Source organism: Mycteria americana, chromosome 2 (genome assembly GCF_035582795.1).
Source record: "Mycteria americana isolate JAX WOST 10 ecotype Jacksonville Zoo and Gardens chromosome 2, USCA_MyAme_1.0, whole genome shotgun sequence".
Classification (NCBI taxonomy): Eukaryota; Metazoa; Chordata; class Aves; order Ciconiiformes; family Ciconiidae; genus Mycteria; species Mycteria americana.
The window spans coordinates 171,537,229-171,553,924 of NC_134366.1; the positions used below are offsets into that span (position 1 = coordinate 171,537,229).

At 54.1% G+C, this 16,696-nt stretch overlaps 1 protein-coding gene across 2 annotated transcripts in view; it reads right to left on the minus strand.

Annotated features, from left to right (window-relative positions):
• Window positions 1-2,994: 2,994 nt before the first annotated feature.
• Window positions 2,995-16,696, minus strand: part of PTP4A3 (protein tyrosine phosphatase 4A3) — a 50,102-nt gene continuing 36,400 nt past the window's right edge. For both annotated transcript variants that reach the window (XM_075495354.1, XM_075495355.1), the window contains exons 2-6: window positions 15,226-16,021; window positions 13,461-13,553; window positions 9,101-9,231; window positions 8,362-8,436; window positions 2,995-7,889 (exon numbers count right to left, since the gene is read on the minus strand). In XM_075495354.1, the coding sequence (XP_075351469.1) occupies window positions 7,772-7,889; window positions 8,362-8,436; window positions 9,101-9,231; window positions 13,461-13,553; window positions 15,226-15,330 (522 nt within the window). In that variant the 5' untranslated portion in view covers window positions 15,331-16,021 and the 3' untranslated portion in view covers window positions 2,995-7,771. The remainder of the gene's footprint in view (window positions 7,890-8,361; window positions 8,437-9,100; window positions 9,232-13,460; window positions 13,554-15,225; window positions 16,022-16,696) is intronic.

Genomic DNA, 16,696 nt, shown 5'->3' on the forward strand with positions numbered 1-16,696 from the left:
GAAGGCCCAGTGGCTTATTGCACAACCCTGGAGGCAGTGCCCCTTGCAGCTTCGTGGTTCAAAGCATGTGAGATAAGGATCTGCCTTGCAGAGCACTTGGGGAGCGCTGGGCAATCCAAGGACAGCTCTGGCCACGCCACCCCGCTGCAGCCCTCCCCTCTTCCAAGCTGGCATCTCACTTGGAAAGCCCTCTTGAGTCTACAGCAGCATGAGGGGACTTTCCTCCCCCCTTCCCCACTTACCCCACCCAACCCCTTGTAATTACTTGGAGCTCACACAATTAGTGTCAGCTTTCCTTGCTTACCAGCCTGTTCATGCAAGCTCCTGCTCCTCAGCCTCCATGGAGCCTCTGGTCTTTGCCTTCCTGCCTTGGTCATGGGGGGCAGAGTTAAAAACCCAACTGGTTTTGTGAGTGAAGCCTGTTTTTGTGTCCAGTGGGTGGTCTCTGCCAGTGGTGAAGCACTGAGCAGATCTCCAATGGGTGGGGTGTGTCTAATGTCTCCTCTGGGTGGACTCTTGGGTATCTAACCAAGGTTAGGCCATGCTTTACCGGACATACCGCTTAGGTCTGTCCTTTATTTGCTATTTTCATTGGTCTTGTAGGAACACGGTGTTGTTGGGAGCTCTCGTGCTCTGCGGGGTTAAATCAATCATTGGACTGAAATTCTTGGGGTAGAGAGATGGATGGACAAACGGGCCTTACAAGGCTCAAGACTAATCATCGAGACTAATACTGAACCATCAGTCTGGCAGTGGAAGTGTATGGCAACCTGATCACACTCCTGAATTTGAAGCTGTAATGTCAGTGCTCACCTTGCAGCAGCCTTGCAGCAGCTTCCCATGCAGCAACCCACCGGCCTGTGCCCCCCTGCCCTAACCCAGGGCTGAGCTGGTTGAATGTTTTCCCCTGGAAGAGCTTTGCTATGGACAACACTCACTGGAGAGGGTCAAAAGCTCCCCCAGATCTGCTGGCTTTTTGAACTGTGGTGGTTCCCAAGAGCTCACCTCTTCAGCAGCCTGGCTGGTACATTATAGTGCCCGGTTCCTCCAAGAGTCCCAGCTACAGGGCAGGACTGAGGGGGTCTGGAGTTGGAACTGAATGGTGAGAGTGTGTAAGTAAAACCGATCTCACGTCTTCCAAATCAGACCTCTTTTCCTAGCAGGCCCTTCTTCCAGAAAACATTGAGTCCAGGTCATTTCAGCCTTCCCCCTCTCCCAGGCAAGGGAAGATATTTTCCCATAGATAACACATGCCCGTCGTTACTGCAGAAATGCTGAGATATCTGCCATGTCTTTGAGTGTCCTATGTCCTGTCTAGCTTAGTTGCCTCTGCAGTTTTAACTTGCTCAGTTGGTTCTGAGCCTGAAGAAGAGCTAGACTGGACCACAGCTGACCACAAAGCATTAGTGGGGTTAGGGATAAATATCACATTGCAGAGGTCATCCTCCCATCCTGACCTTGGATGGGACAAAACGTCTGTCCTGTTCTTAGAAGTTCTCCAAAGGCTTGAATACCACGTCCTCCCTCCAAAAGTCCATTTCACCAGCAGAAAGTCTACCCTTATATTCAACCCGGCTCCTCCTTGCTGGTGTGCTGACCAGTCCACCCAGTCTACCTTCCTGGGTGGACTAAGGTCAACATGTCTTGTGTTGCTCAGCTGGGAGGTGCTGCCCCAAGACCTCAGTCACTGAGCAGCTGCTCTCCACCCAGTAGATTTAGCTGTTCAACTGGTCTATAGTAGGAAAAGCAGCAAGGAAGGGAGAAGCAGCCACCAGATCTCCAGCTACAAGATCTTCCTAACCCAGGCGTCCCTGGCAGGTGTGTTTGTGCTGGCAGACGATGTATATTTAGGAGTTGGTCCCTCCCATTGCTGCTTCATGCCAGAGCTCAGAGGCTGGTCACAGTCCATCCAGGTATTTGGTGTGTTTCTGGTACAAGGGCTGCCCACTGCATAGGTGGCCTCAAGTGGTCAGGCTCTTGCATGCTGCGATTTATTAACTATGGCCCTTTGGGGGCCCAACCAGGGCCCTCAGTTGGGCAGCTTGTCCAACAGCACCCTACAGCCTTGCTGTGGGGTCAGCTCTTTCCACGTGGGATAAAAGGCATCCTTGAGCCTTACAACATCTTTTATCCAACTGCATCAGTCGAGACACGCTGGACACAGGATTAGGGTGTGTGTGGGCTCTGCTTATGCCAATTATTTGATGATGAGATGGGTACTTAAAAACCATGACACTTTGGTAAGTGAGCAACACAATTAGCTCACTCAGCCAAGGCAAGTCTGCTGCTGCGGACCAGCTCTGGGATCTCCCCGCTGCCAGACTCTCCTCTGGAGAAGACCTTGCCTGGACTGGGAGTAAATGCTGTGCTGATGGCTGGACTCTCTCTGGCAAGGTGCTGGCTCCTGACGCTGCTGTGATCATGGTGGCTATGCTGGGGGGATGCTGGAAGTGGGGGTGCCAGATGCTGGCCTGGCAATCACCGCTGAAGACCTGCACAATGTTTTGCTCAGGAAGGGCTGGAGATGGACCGTGCAGTGACTATGCTGGATGGGACAGAGAGCAGCCCACGGGGAAAAGGGCTTTATGTGAACGCCTGGAGCCCTAGGTGCACCCCTTGCACCTGCCCTGGCACAGGGCAAATCAATTCTCTCTGCCCTGGGCTCTACTTTATCTAATTTGGCTGCAGCCCATCATCTAATTGCAGTAAGTCCAACCCTTTCCCAGCCACCTCTGTTGTCTGTCCTGGGAGCTCCCAGGAAAGGGGAATGGGATGAGAGGAGGAAAATAACCCAGGAAATGGGTGGGGAATGTAGCTGGGGCACATCTGGGATGGGACGGGAGTGGGCTGATGTCTCCAGCCAAGGGGAGGCAGCAGGGCCCCAACAGCCCCCCTCTGCATTCCTCCACCGTCCCTTGGCCGGAGTTCAGCTCTACCTTTGCCTCCCCCATCTTGATAACTCCCCCATTAGCAGCACCGCAGCACACAGGGAGGTACAAAACAGTGAACGCTTTTTATTTCGCTGCTGGAGTGAAACCACTGTAATTTCATAAAACTCAAAAAAAAAAAAAAAAAAGTGATTACTAAAAGGCATACATTTTTGTTTTCCTTTTTACACAAGACGTAAGTAAACAGACAAGTTTCTTTTTAAAAAGGTTATAAAGTGTCAAGATCCTATACCTCATCTGCATATTCAAAGTGATGCCGTCTGATACAAAAAGCATTGGGTATAATAATTTAGCTATGGCTCAGACCAAAAAAAAAAAAAAAAAAAAAAAAGAAGTCATCTGGGCTTAATCTACATACTACTATGATTGCCCATGGAGTTAAAAAGGAAAATATGCAGTTCTTTGTTGCACAGAAAGAAACAGCAGGGAAGTCGAGAGTTCACTGGGAGATCGTCATCTAAAGGGAAGCCGAGCGCGGCGAAACGCCCCCCTCCCCGGGAATGTCTGCCAGAGCCTGCAAGCGGGACCGCAGCCGGCCCGTGATCCCCCGCTGCGCAAAGAAACCAGCCACATTTTTCTCCCACCAGACAGTATCCCATCCAAATCCACCCGCCAAACTGCACCTACCCAGCCTGCTGGAAGCAAATAAGATATAAGACCCTGGAAACTGCCTGGAAGTCACGAATCTCCCTGTGCGCTTTCCCACTGGGACTAATAAAAAACAAACAAACCCAATGAAAAAAAAAAAAAAGAAAACGACTCATTCTATTGTAGATAGAGCAAGACTCTTTGCTTCCTCGGGAAATCTGTTACTCATAAGCCTCCTCATCCGAAGCTCTCAGCCCAAGCACCACAGCATCAGCCTTATTGCAAGACTCATAATACGAATTTACAAATGCGAAGTCTTTAAATACGCATCACCAGACTTTTCTTAAATAAAGAGCTGGCCATTTGCGATGGCCGTGTTGTTTTCCTTCCCACCACTGTCCCCACCAGGTGCTCCATCCGCAGATGGCAAACATGGAGAACAGAGGGGACACACGAGCCTCTTAACCAAAACGCAGCTAAGGGCACACATGTGCCACCAGTGAGAGGACACAACTATGAATTCCTGCTCAGATTTATTCCCCCACACAAGGTTCAGCCATGATTGATTCCTGGGCAAAGCCAACAAGCTCTTGGTTTGATGGTTAGGGCATCTCTGCTTTGACATCCCTTGGGTCTCCAAAGCTCTTGCTACCAGTTTGGAGCCCTGTCCCTGCAAACTATGGAAAGATGGCGGGTTTCCATGGAGGGGGTGACGGAGGTGGATAGGGGTGAGGAGGTATAAAACCCAGTTTGTGCCTTTGCTTCTGCAGAAAAGGGCAGGACAAGGTGGTTGGTTTGTAGCCAAAGCCATGGTGGTGTCTCTTCCCTATGACATCTGCCAAGACCCAATGGAGACAACTGGAGCAGTAACAGAATGGGCAAATACGTCAGATTTTTAAGGCTCTCCTTTCAACATCTCGGCATCTGAGGTGAAATGAGGATTAGCGTACAAGAAGAGAACCCAAAAGCAGCCCAAACCATGAGCCCTTGACCGCTTAGGCCTCGCTCTGCTGCTATGTGTCTACTGAGCTCCAGCTTTCCCTCTTCCCCAGCCGCCCCAAGATTTTTGTGAGGGAACTGGGCTCTTCTTTGAGATTTCTAACCCAAAACCCAGTTGGAAAATCCCTCAGTTTCCCCAGCCTGTTATGTTTCTGTAACCCCCTCTAGGCTGAAACATCAAGGAGCTGGTACCTCAGAGGTAGGAGCCCAAGTCCATATCAAAAATATCCCAAATATTTGGCAGTCCAACCTAGAGAAACCTTGGAGCGGGTTCAAGCCCTCCATGCAAGGCCGGCAGCTCCTGGGCTGCCAAGGTGTCCTGTCCATGGAGCAGCACATGGGAGGTAACAGCAAGTTCCAGGATGGGGGGAGACATGCATTAAAAACAAGAAAAAAGAAAAAAATTAGGACGATTAAAGCAGCATGATTTTGGTTTTTTTTTTGCAGTGACTCACAAAACTGAAGAGTATCAAGATGCCGCTCTGCCACCCAGAGGTGCTCGGGATTTGGCCACGTGGATTGTACCAGGACAAGGACTGCTCTTACACTAGAAGCTCTCTATTTTTAAGGTGGTTGGGTTGATGCTACATAAAGCGATGGAGCATTGCAAAGCCTATCCCCCTGCTGTGTTCCCCCCAAACAAGCCCACCAAGCTGAGATTTGAGTGTACTCTCACCAGAGCTCAGCACTGAGCACTTCCACCATCAAACCCTACATGGAGGAGGTGAAGAGTTCCTGTGGCCAAAGGAGGCTGAATTCAAGCCCCTCTGTCCCCATCCTGAGCCCAACTCAAAAGCATCATGGCTGAAGCCCTGGACTGCTTGCCCTGGGCAATCTGCCATGCGATACTCCCACGAACGTGGGTGAGGAAAACATTTCTCCTCCTCTTGCCCGGGCGGAAACTTCTCCAAGTCTGCAAAGCAACGGTTCCCACCGCTTTATCCTAAACTCTTTGCAAGTCATGCCACAGCCTGTTGTGACTGGGGAGCACATGAGACCACGAGGTCTCCTGGCTAAGAGGGATTGGGGTTGTCCCCGTCACAATGCTGAGCCACCTCCTACTGCCCCTGGGGACAAAGCAGCACCTATTTTAGCAGCAGGAGGACACAACGGGGCAGGAAGAGGATGGTGACCTACCCAGCGGGACTGCTGCAATACAGGATCAGACCTTTTTATCAGCCCAGTTCCTCACTATTCCCAACCCATGCAGACCCTTCAACGACCACCACCTTCCCCATGAGACACAGGAACCGACAGCCTGGAATGGGGCAGGAGAAACTCAAGGGACCGAGGGCTGTCCCACAATGTGGAGGCTTGGACAGGCTGAGGTGTGCTGTATGACAGCTCCGGGGCCACACGTGGAGGGTGTCCACCTCGCTCAGCACCACGGCCTGTCCCATGAGATGGCCATCCCTGCCGTGCAGTGGGACTGGCTCCCATCGGGAAAGGAGGAGAGGCGCTGGAAATGGCTCCGAGCTCCTCCTCAGCCACATGGCACGAAGCTGTCCCCTACCCTTCTGGAGGTACGGAAAGTGTCTAACCAGCCTTCCTCACCATTTATCCCAAGAGATGAACCCTCTGAAGCAAATGTCTCTGGATACTGTTTTGGAAGGCACACAAACCTTTGGAGATACCCAACACAGGGCACTGAAGGCATCTCAAGTTGGGCAGCCTAAAACCACAAGACACTGGATGACTAGCCCTCCTTGCCCCAACATCTGCGATCCTCTGCAGCTGAGGGGGTGAGCAGCAGCAAGCCCAAAGGATACCCGGAGCATCCCTTGGGCCACACGTATGCCCTGGTGACAGCAGATGGCAGCTGGCTGTGACCTGGTGCCAGGGATTGGTTTGGGGGGCCATGGGTCACCTCCTGGGCTCCACCAGGCAGCGATGGGAGAAACAAAGGCCAGAGGACGTGCGGAAGACAAACAGGTTTTTTTTTTAAGGTTTTTTTTTTTTCCTTTAATTAGCAAATTTCTTCTTATCCTCGTCAAAAGAAAAAAACACCCCCACGCCCCCTACGTGCCCACCGCTCCAGCTGCTGCAAGCGTTCAAAGGCAGAAAGTTGAGAGATGTTTAATGTCCCAGCTCAGGGGCAGCTCTGAGTCCACTCCACCAGGGCACGCACTGGGGGGGTTTTGGGGTGCCAGGCGTTGTGTTACAGATGCCACTGGGTATGGGAAAGAGCAGGTGCAAAATTTGGTGACGTGCGCCTGCCAGGAGCACCCGAAATCCCCCAGGAAAGCTGCGGCCCAGCCCCTCGGACAGCAAACGCCGCGGTGGAGGACACGGACATGCCCCAAGATATGCATTGCGTCCCCAGGACATCGCAGCCAGAATTGGGGTTTGTGCCACGGCTCAGTGATGGGGACACGAGAGGAGAGAACCCACCACCCTGTGCACTGAATTCGGAAGCTATAAATAAGAGCACCCCACACTTTGGGGGACCCAGTGCTGACCGTGCACCCCGGCAAAGCTGGGTGCCTCAAAGCCCCACCGCAGTCCCCGAGTTTCCCAGCGCCTCTGCCTTCGCTGCAGCAAGCCCCCAGCGAGCCCCACCTGCAGCATCCTGGCTGGCATCAAGGCAACAGGGAGATGGTGAAGCGGCAGAGGGGCCAGGAGAAAGGGAATGGTGCTGGGGGGGGACTTAGCTCAGCCCTTCCCGTGGCCACAAGGCCAGCACCAAGCTATGAGTCCCCTTCGCCTCTCCCTGCTATCACCATCTTCCCCCCGAGGCCACTGCGCCATCCCCACCTCTGTCCCCACTGCTGCAGCCCTTAATTATAGGGAAGAGGTGGGAAAGGGTTTCTTTGGGGGTGCTCTGGCCCTCCTGCTCCCCATCCCTTCTCAGCTGGCACAGCCCTGCCTGCATCACCCCAAACCAAGCACCCTCCACCCATTCCTCTCAGTGCAATGGGAGGGGAAAGGGAGGAAGAGGAAGGCGATGAAGAACCGTCACGTGAGCTCATTGCCTGCTAATGCCAAGAGTCAAAGGGCAGCGCTGCCTTCCCTCCTCGGGGCTGTAGCTGGAGAGAGCAGCATTTTTTGGGGGTCCGGCAAGACGACCGTGCTGTGGGTGCTGGAACACGGTGGTGGTGCTCCATGTCCCCCCACCACAGCCCTGTCAGTGGGGCGGCCTGTGGGGTGCATGGGGCTGGGCGAGGAGGTGAGGGGGTGGGATGCGTGCAAGTGCCCGGGTGTCTGTGTGCACAGATTTTGGCAAGAGGTCATTGAGGTTACATGATGCAGCATTTGTTCTTGTGGTTATGAGGGTCCTTAAATCGGAGTCTCTGCTTTGGTCGGTATTTTTCCAAGTACGTCAGCTGCTTGCTGTTGATGGCTCCTCTGCGCTTCCTGTGGAAAGGGCCGGCACAGTCAGCGGCGTGGCAGGAGAAGACCCCCCACCCCAAACCCACCCCTGTCAGGTTACTGAACCCCCCTGCCCGGAGTAGGAAGGGATTTTGGAGGCTGCAGCCTCGTGCGTCCTCCAGGGATGGAGACAGGCACTGACCCCAGCAGCTTTTCTTGCCCATCTGCCCTGCGAGTCTTAGGACACGGAGAACCAGGGAAGAAACGTGGGGAGGCTGCCCAAAGCGGGGTGCCTGCCAAAAGCCCCCCAGGGATGCTCCTGGATGCCTCCCCAGCCTCCCACAGCCCTGACGCAAAGGCACAGGGTGCTTGGTGCTGGCCCCCCCTTTTCTTCCATGCCAAAAGGAGAGAAAAGCAACCCCGGCACGCCAAAAAAACCCTGAGGCACGCCGGATCTCTCTGTTCCCTCGGAGAGGGGCTGCTTTCTCTCCCAACACCGAAATGCTGCTCGACTTACTGTCGGATGAACTGGATGGCGTCTTCGTACTTCATCCCGCTCTCGATCAAGGCCAGCGCGACGAGGACGGGAGCACTGAAAGGCAATGGCAGTGGCGGTCACTCCCCAGCCATGTGGCCCAGAGGCTGACATCCCGTCCTGGGGTGGGGGGACATGCTGCAGGGCCACAATGGTGGCATTGCAGGCCATCGGCAGCGCTGGCTTTTAGTTTGTAATTTCTTGCCGTTTGGCTGCAAGTGCTGCCCTAAGGAACGGCTGATTTTAGGTGTAAAACCCCCAGGACAGAGCCGGCAGCCGTTTGCTGCTCTTCTAACGAGCACGAGGACTTTGGAGGCAAATCTATCAGAAAAGTGGATGTAAATACACATGCAAAATCTGACTTGAGGTGGGGGGAGCAGCAAAACACAGCAGTTCTTCAAACGCAGTGGCTCCCGGTTCTAGCGGGAAGCATTTTGCAGTATTTCCAGGACGAGCACTTAGCAAAAGCAAAATTGCCGTGGGGCACTGGCAGGACAGCACCGAGCAACCCGGGTCCCCCCCCAGCGCCCAGGATCTGGCAATGAGAAGTGCAAGGAGGAGCTCAGGCAGCAGCCCTCCCCCCTGTCAATGCCTATTCCTGCTAAGGTCTCCACTGCATGCAAAAACCCTGCTCTAAGGTGGAAGGAGGAGAGCAGGCATGGTTTTCCCTTCTCCCCCTTCATGGGTGGGGTGGCAGCTGGGGTGCCGGGCTCTGACTTACCGCCCCAGGCCAGCCACGCAGTGCACGGCCACGCAGCAGCCAGGGTCTTCACAGAACTTGGTCTTCAGCAAGTTGAGCCAATCTTCCACTATCTTGCTGGGAGGAGGTGCTCCATCATCGAACGGCCAATCCTGCAAGGCAGGGGCAAGGTTGGGGAAAGAGAGAAACACTGTCAGACCCTGGGGACAAACTCAGGGGATTGCTTTTTACTCAGGGCGATGGTGTTTTGGACCTCAGCAGCGGGAAGGCAGACGCGTGTGCCAGCAACCAGGCTCGCAGTGCAGCTCCATGGGGATGTAGCAGCCATACGAGTCTAAGTCTGGAGTCCTCCCATCTCCTATGGACAGGTTCAGCCTTCAGGAGCACCTACAAGACCTGCAACATGGTCCCCATGTCCTCCTGCCTCCGTGGACCACAGTGGTCATCGCCTGCCTCCTCCCCATTCGGATGACCACGCTGTGCTCCGAGGAGCTGCAGCCCCCATCCTTCCCCCCACCAGCTCCCATCTAAATTAAGCACTTGGGAGCGCAAAGCCACTTTGTAGGAAGTTTGAGCAAAGGTGGCTTGGAGATGGCTGAAATCTCAGGGCCTGACGCGGTGCCGAAATTCAGCTTGCTGCAACACATGGGAGTGAAAATGAACACACAGCCCCAAAAGGATGCTCTGGGGACCCCCTAACGCAGCCCGAGAGGGAGCCGAAGGCAGGGAGTGAGACCCCTCCCAATGGGGCCATTGAAATAGCATCCTTCAGGAAAGGCTCTTAAGGGACAAAAAAAAAAAAGCGTCCATCTTCTTCCAAGCTTCATCCTCAAGCCGCATGGACTCAACATCGGAGCTTGGTGACGAGGTGGGTAAAATGGGTGCTGCATTAAGCAGCCCCCGGCCCTGGGCTCTGCTATGGGGGAAAAGCGTCACCCCCCTTGCCTGTGACTGCTGCAGCTTTTTGGGGAAGGGATGGTCCCTCCTCATGGGCACCAGTAGCCAGTTAGGCTGTATGTCTCTCCCAAAACGGGGAATTCTCTCCCAAAATGGATTTGGCAGGAGGAACGTGGCCACCGGCTACGCAGCAGGGGAGCATTGCTTGGAGGGGACGTGGCACGGCGATCTCCGGTGAGAGGGGAGCATGGGGCTGTAATCCTCACGTTTGAGGAGTGAGTCACTAAGCTGCTGTGCTGGAGTCACCCTTGGTGTAAGATGGCAAAAGAAGCCCCTGAGCTTCACTTCAGTCTTTGAACCCGTAATGTGATTTCAGTGTGACTTTGTTAGGAAAGGAGCGTGCTGGGCTTCAGGGTACGCTAATGCTTGAGCCAGTCCACCCTGCACAGCCTGGGCTTGTCCTACAAGATCATCCCCTCCCCGCAGCGCCTGGAAAGCACTGCTTCAGCCATGAGCGCAGGTCACTGGGCTCACACGGGGGATGACACACCATATCACAAAAGCATCGAATTATAGAATGGTTTGGGTTGGAAGGGACCTTCAAAGATCATCTAGTTCCAACCTCCCTGCCATGGGCATGGGCAGGGACATCTTTCACTAGATCAAGTTGCTCAAAGCCCTGACCAGCCTGACCTTGAACGCTTCCAATGATGAGGCATCCACAACTTCTCTGGACAATCTGGTCCAATGTCCCATCACCCTTATCGTAAAAAAATTCTTCCTTATGTCCAATCTAAACCTACCCTCCTTCAGTTTAAAACTGTTGCCCCTTGTCCTGTCACTACAGGCCTGGGTAAAAAGTCTTTCTCCATCTTTCTTATAAGCCCCCTTTATATAGTGAAAGGCCACAATAAGATCTCCCCAGAGCCTTCTCTTCTCCAGGCTGAACAACCCCAACTCTCAGCCTTTCTTCACAGCAGAGGTGTTCCAGCCCTCTGATCATTTCCACAGCCCTCCTCTGGACCTGCTCCAACAGGTCCATGTCTTTCTTGTGCTTGGGTCCCCAGAGCTGGACGCAGTACTCCAAGTGGGGTCTCACAAGAGCAGAATAGAGAGGGAGAACCACCTCCCTTGACCTGCTGGCCACACTTCTTTGGATGCAGCCCAGGATACGACTGGCTTTCTGGGCTGCAAGCGCACGTTGCCGTCTCATGTCCAATTTTTCATCCACCAGTATCCCCAAGTCCTTCTCCTCAGGGCTGCTCTCTATCCATTCATCACCCAGTCTGTACTGATACTGGGGATTGTCCCGACCCAGGTGCAGGACCTTGCACTTGGCCTTGTTGAACTTCATGAGGTTCGCCTGTGCACTCCTCAAGCCTGTCAAGGTCCCTCTGGATGGCATCCCTTCCTTCAAGCTTATCAGCTGCACCAATCAGCTTGGTGTCATCTGCAAACTTGCTAAGGGTGCACATAATCCCAGCATCTACATCACTGATGAAGATATTAAACAGTATTAGTATACCCAATACAGTGTATCCATCCTGCACCATAAACCCTCCTACAGTGAAACACGCACAGCACCGGTTTCCCGGCAGGATTTGTGCCCCGTCTCCAACCTGCTGGCAGAGCTGCCGAAGCACTGAGTGCTGCCCAGGTGGCGTGGCTGGGACGAGGATCAGCAACGGAGGAGCCACTGGTGAATGTGGCCTCCAAGCAGAGGTCCACGACACGGGACACCTGCGTCTGGCACAACTCGGTAACCACTGTCAGCTTTAGAGATTGCTCGGGATCCCCTGTGGCATGTGGAGGAGCCCAAAGCAAAGGAGGCATCCAAAACCCCCAGGGAGCACGTCCAGGATGGGACCACCGTGGGCATCGCGGCTGCGGATGCAAGTGCCCAGGCACACTGCACCGGAGTCAGGCCTTGACCAGCTTGTGCCTATTCCCCAAAGAAAGGGATAGGATATATAGATACAATCTATATATAGAGATATTCAGACTAAATATAAGGAAGAAATTTTTTATGATGGGGGTGGTGAAACACTGGCACAGGTTGTCCAGAGAGGTGGTAGATGCCCCATCCCTGGAAACATTCAAGGTCAGGTTGGACGGGGCTCTGAGCAACCTGATCGAGTTGAAGATGTCCCTGCTCATTGCAGGGGGGTTGGACTAGATGACCTGTAAAGGTCCCTTCCAACCCAAACCATTCTATGATTCTGTGATTCTATTTTATATATTTGAAATAGGTATATAGAGATATATATAGAGAGATATGTCTGTATCTGCATAGATATATCTGTCCATAGATACATAGGATATACGTATCGCTCTGTAGATCTTATATAGTTTCTATATATTTATAGAAACCTGTATCTTATATATAGAAACTATATCGTTTCTATATAGTATCTTGCATAGTTTCTGTATCTAGGATATAGGTATCTCTCTATATAAAACATATCCTAGATACAGATTATCTCTCTGTATAAGATATGTAGAGAGGTATGTCTATCTTAGATACAGAAACTCAGACTGAAGGACTCCAGCCAGAAACAGGGTAAAAGGCAGAGTTTGGTCTGTAAGAGAGCACAGATGACCTCCTACATACAGATCCTATATGTAGGATACAGCTATCTTTCTCTACAAGATATATCCTATAGAGACACAGCATCTATATCTAGAGAGATTTGTATCTGGAGGAACTGTATCTAGAGAGACATAGGATCTATTATCTACCTATATCCCAGAGGATCTAGGATATAGCGCTCTCTCTCTAGGCTATACATTATACAGAGAGAGCTCTATAGAGAGGACCTACACACAGAGGACCAGCCCAGGAAACATGAGGCACTTCCAAAACCTTTCCTAAACAACGAGCGGAGCCTCACTTTCCAACTGGAGCTGAACTCCCTGGCAGGGCAATCACGCCTGACATCATCTCCAATTACTTATCAGCCAAGATGCAGCCCAGGCAGCTGCCTGCTTTGCCTGCTTGGCTTTTCCTGCTTGCTGCCTGCTCCCTTTCATCCCCCAAAACTGCACCAGCCAGCTGCTGGAAGAGCAAAAAACTTGCCCCCCCCCCCCCCCCCCCCCCCGATAAGATAACGCTGGGGTAACAGGAACCACGTGCATCTTCCACGTGGGATCAGGCGCTCTCATCCCCTGGATGCTTTAAAGCCCGAGCCACAGGCAGGGAAGGCAGCTGCCGACTCAACCGTATGAGTCACAGTTTCGGGTGCGTGGGCAGCACTTTTCTTTTTTTAAAGCACCAGCCCCATCTCAGCCCGGGGAGTGGGGAGCTCGCCCGCCTCGCCCCAAGGATGAAATTGGGCTTCAAACCCTGCTTCCGGGCAAGCGCGATGCCGATTCAGTCTATCCGAAACACGGGGTGTTTAGCAGACCCCAGAGATTGGGATATTTAAGCAGGGGGGGTGGGCAGCCCCCCCCCACCCCCCCCGCACCCATCCTGCCGCCCACCTACCATGACGGTGATGCCGTCCTTCTCCAGGGGGGTCTTGTCGTAGGTCACTTCGCACACTCGCACCACCGTGGTGGCACCGTACTTCTTTAGGTCCTGGGCAGGGAAGGAGAAGGAGGGGTCTGAAAAAACCCTGCCAGTCACACCCCAGTTAACCCCAACACATCCAAGCCCTGCTATGACCACATGAACCCCTACGGACCCTAAAACAGTGCTGCGCCCCATCTCTGGACCCTTCAGCGAACCCCTCTGTGGTCCATCCAGCCTGGGAAGCACAAGGAAACATTAAATCCCAGGGCACCAAAGCTGCGTGGCCACGGTAGGATTTTTGCCCAGCACCTTCACGACTCCTTGGATTCACAAGCGCCAGTGGGTCTGTTTATTTTTAAGCCCCGATGGCCGCACCAGCAGGGACTTTACACCCCAGGCAAAGAAACATCCCTGACACGGGTGCGAATCCCCCAAAGCAGAAATTATTTGTGCCTGGTGAAGTCGCAACTCCTGCTGCAGAAATGCACGGAGGTGGCTGGGGGGGTCGTAGCGCACCCCACCGACCGCGCTCAGCATCCTGCAGATTGCTCGGGTGCTCCTTCTTGACCTCCTTGCCGTATCCCGTCATCACTCCAACGCGCTGCAGGCTTGGGCATGGGACTTGGGCTGTTTCCAGCGTGGCTTATCGCCTGCCACAGGGATTGCCCCTGGATTACGTGCCGGTGTACTGGTCCCACTGGGCACCGCGTGAGATCATCCCCTTCAATGATCCATCTCCTTCTTTCCCCATGTACGCTCGCCAGACCACAGCAAACTCCTGCACACACAGCAGCTCAGCCAAAAATCTAAGAAGCTGGAGGAAAGGGGAATTTCTCCCCTTTCCACTGTGCCGTCCCCATCGCCTTGTGTGCAGCACGCAGGGTATGGGGTGGCTGTCCCCAAATCCCAACCACCTTCCTGCGGCTCTCCGGGCCGGTGGCACTCATACTTGGGAGGGTTGCCTTGAGCTCAGAGGATGCCTCTGGTGCCAGCACATCAGACCTCAAGGTGGTTTAGGTCTAAGGCAAAAACCCTTTGCCAGGCTCACACACAGCCCCAGGTCCCCCCACGAATACAGCAACATCCCAAAACGCCTCCTTGTAAGCAGAAGCTGCTTGAGCCGGCTCGACCGAACCTGCAGGATGTTGCCTTTCCCCCAGGCACTGATAAAAAGAGTAAGTTGAAGCCTTTCGCCCTGGAACGCAGACACGCATCCATTAATCCCCCCCTAACTCCTGGCGGCTGCCAGTGCCGGAGGCAGCGCTCCCAGGCAGGGCACCATCGCTGGCTCATGCAACAGCAAGCCCTCCGGCTCCTCCTGCACTGCCCAACACGCTCCAGGCATTGGAAAGATGCTGGGATATTTGGGATGAAAAGTCCTTATTGAGGTGCTGGGAGATGCAGGGGAGGTTTCATGCATCCATGTGCATCACTGCAAAGCCCCTTGATGTGACGTGCTGGTGGAGCTGGCAGGGGATGCAACAGGGATGGTGAAACTCTGCTACGGCTCCGCCATGCCCAAACACTGTGCTTGGGGTCCTCCAAAATGTCCTGCCCTAAAAAGCCAGCGGTGATCCGACCCACCGTGATGGGATGCCACCGGGGTCACGGTACCAAAGTGGACATGCTGCTGCCTCGTCCTATGGAGGATTGATCCCTGTTGCATCTCAACGTCAGCTTTTAGCCCCAAAACGTGCAGCTGGGCCCCAGTTCCCCCCTTCCAGCCTCCCCTCCTTACCTCCAAGAAGGTGCTGAGCGTGGCGTTGGTGGGGTTGTGGGTGATCAGGAACCTCATGTTTTTGTAGCAGACCTCCACTGGCGCAGGGCGGTTCATCCGGGCCATGGCGGACGGGAGGAGGGTGAGGTGGTGCTGATGGTGGTGGGGGAAAAACCCGAGAAAAGCGTGGCGTGGAGGGAAAAAAAAAAACAAAACAGCCCCTCTGCGCTTAAAAAATAAAAATAAAACAGGATCGAGAACTCAATATACAGACGTTGTGCAAATAATCCCAGCTCCTGGGAGCGCGCTGGCTTCCTCGACACACTGCAAGCCCCCCGGGGGAAAAAGCCAGACAGGAAAAAATAATATTAATGATAATAATAATAATAATAATAATAATTAAAAAAAAAAAAAATCCCTTTGCTGTAGTGTCGGTGTCCTTGGTGTGTGTGCGACGGCGAGCGGCTGCCGCCTCCGGTGCCGCGCGCTCCCTGGCGCTCTAGAAAGGCCTCTGCATATGGGGGGTTGGCGGTGGCGGGAGGGTGACCCCCGTCACGTTACCCCATCGGGGTATGTGGAGTATTTGGGGGCGGCACGGGGGGCCGGGAGCCTACAGGGCGGCGTCGGCGGTGTCCGGCAGCGGTCCCTCGCTGGGGCGATCCATGCACAGGAGCCTTGAATGGTTGAGTCGGAGGGTCGGGATGCCGGGCGAGACGAGGTGAGGTGGCTGGGTGCTGCTTCACGGGGCGGGCTGCCGGGGGCTGCGGGGCTCAGAACACCTCCTCAGCACCTCCATAAATTCCGGCGGAGAGCGAGGCTGCAGGGGAGGGAAAAGAAAACACTGTGGTGAGGGTGTCCTCCTCCCCAGGCTGGCTCCAAAGGAAGCCCCTGGCTGGTGCGGGTGGGAGGACACGGCGTCCCCGAATGCACCAACACCCGCCGCATCCTGCGCGAGCATCCCTGACCATGTTCACCTTCGTAGGAGACAGGATTAGAAAGCCACAGATTAGAAAGCGAGGAAGTATTTAAAGAAAAAGCTGAAATATTGTCTGAAAAGCTGACGTGGCACTGGGAAGTAGGGGAGGGCAACGCACACTCCCCCCCAGTGAAAGGGAAAGCACATGGCAGGTAAGGGCTTGCTCTCATGCCACCCAACACCAGCACCCGGCTGGTTTATTTAAGCACCGGAGCCACACAAGCTGACCCGTCCCAGCACCCATCCCGTCCCTCCAGACCTCACCTTTGCGTCCCCGAAAAGCGTGGGGTGGCACGGCGAATATTTCCACCCCGAACGCAGTGCTGTGCCCGAAACCAGCCGCTGCTGCCCCTAATCGGCCACATGCTCCCGGCGCTGCTCGAGCGGCTAACGTCCACCAAATGCACCTCTAATGCTCTTAGGCCAACTAAGCCGCCCGCAAATGAGCTTTCGTGGGGAGGGGAGGAGCAGAGGAGGGGGTTGTGGGCAAGCAGTTCCGCCAACACTGGTGATGGT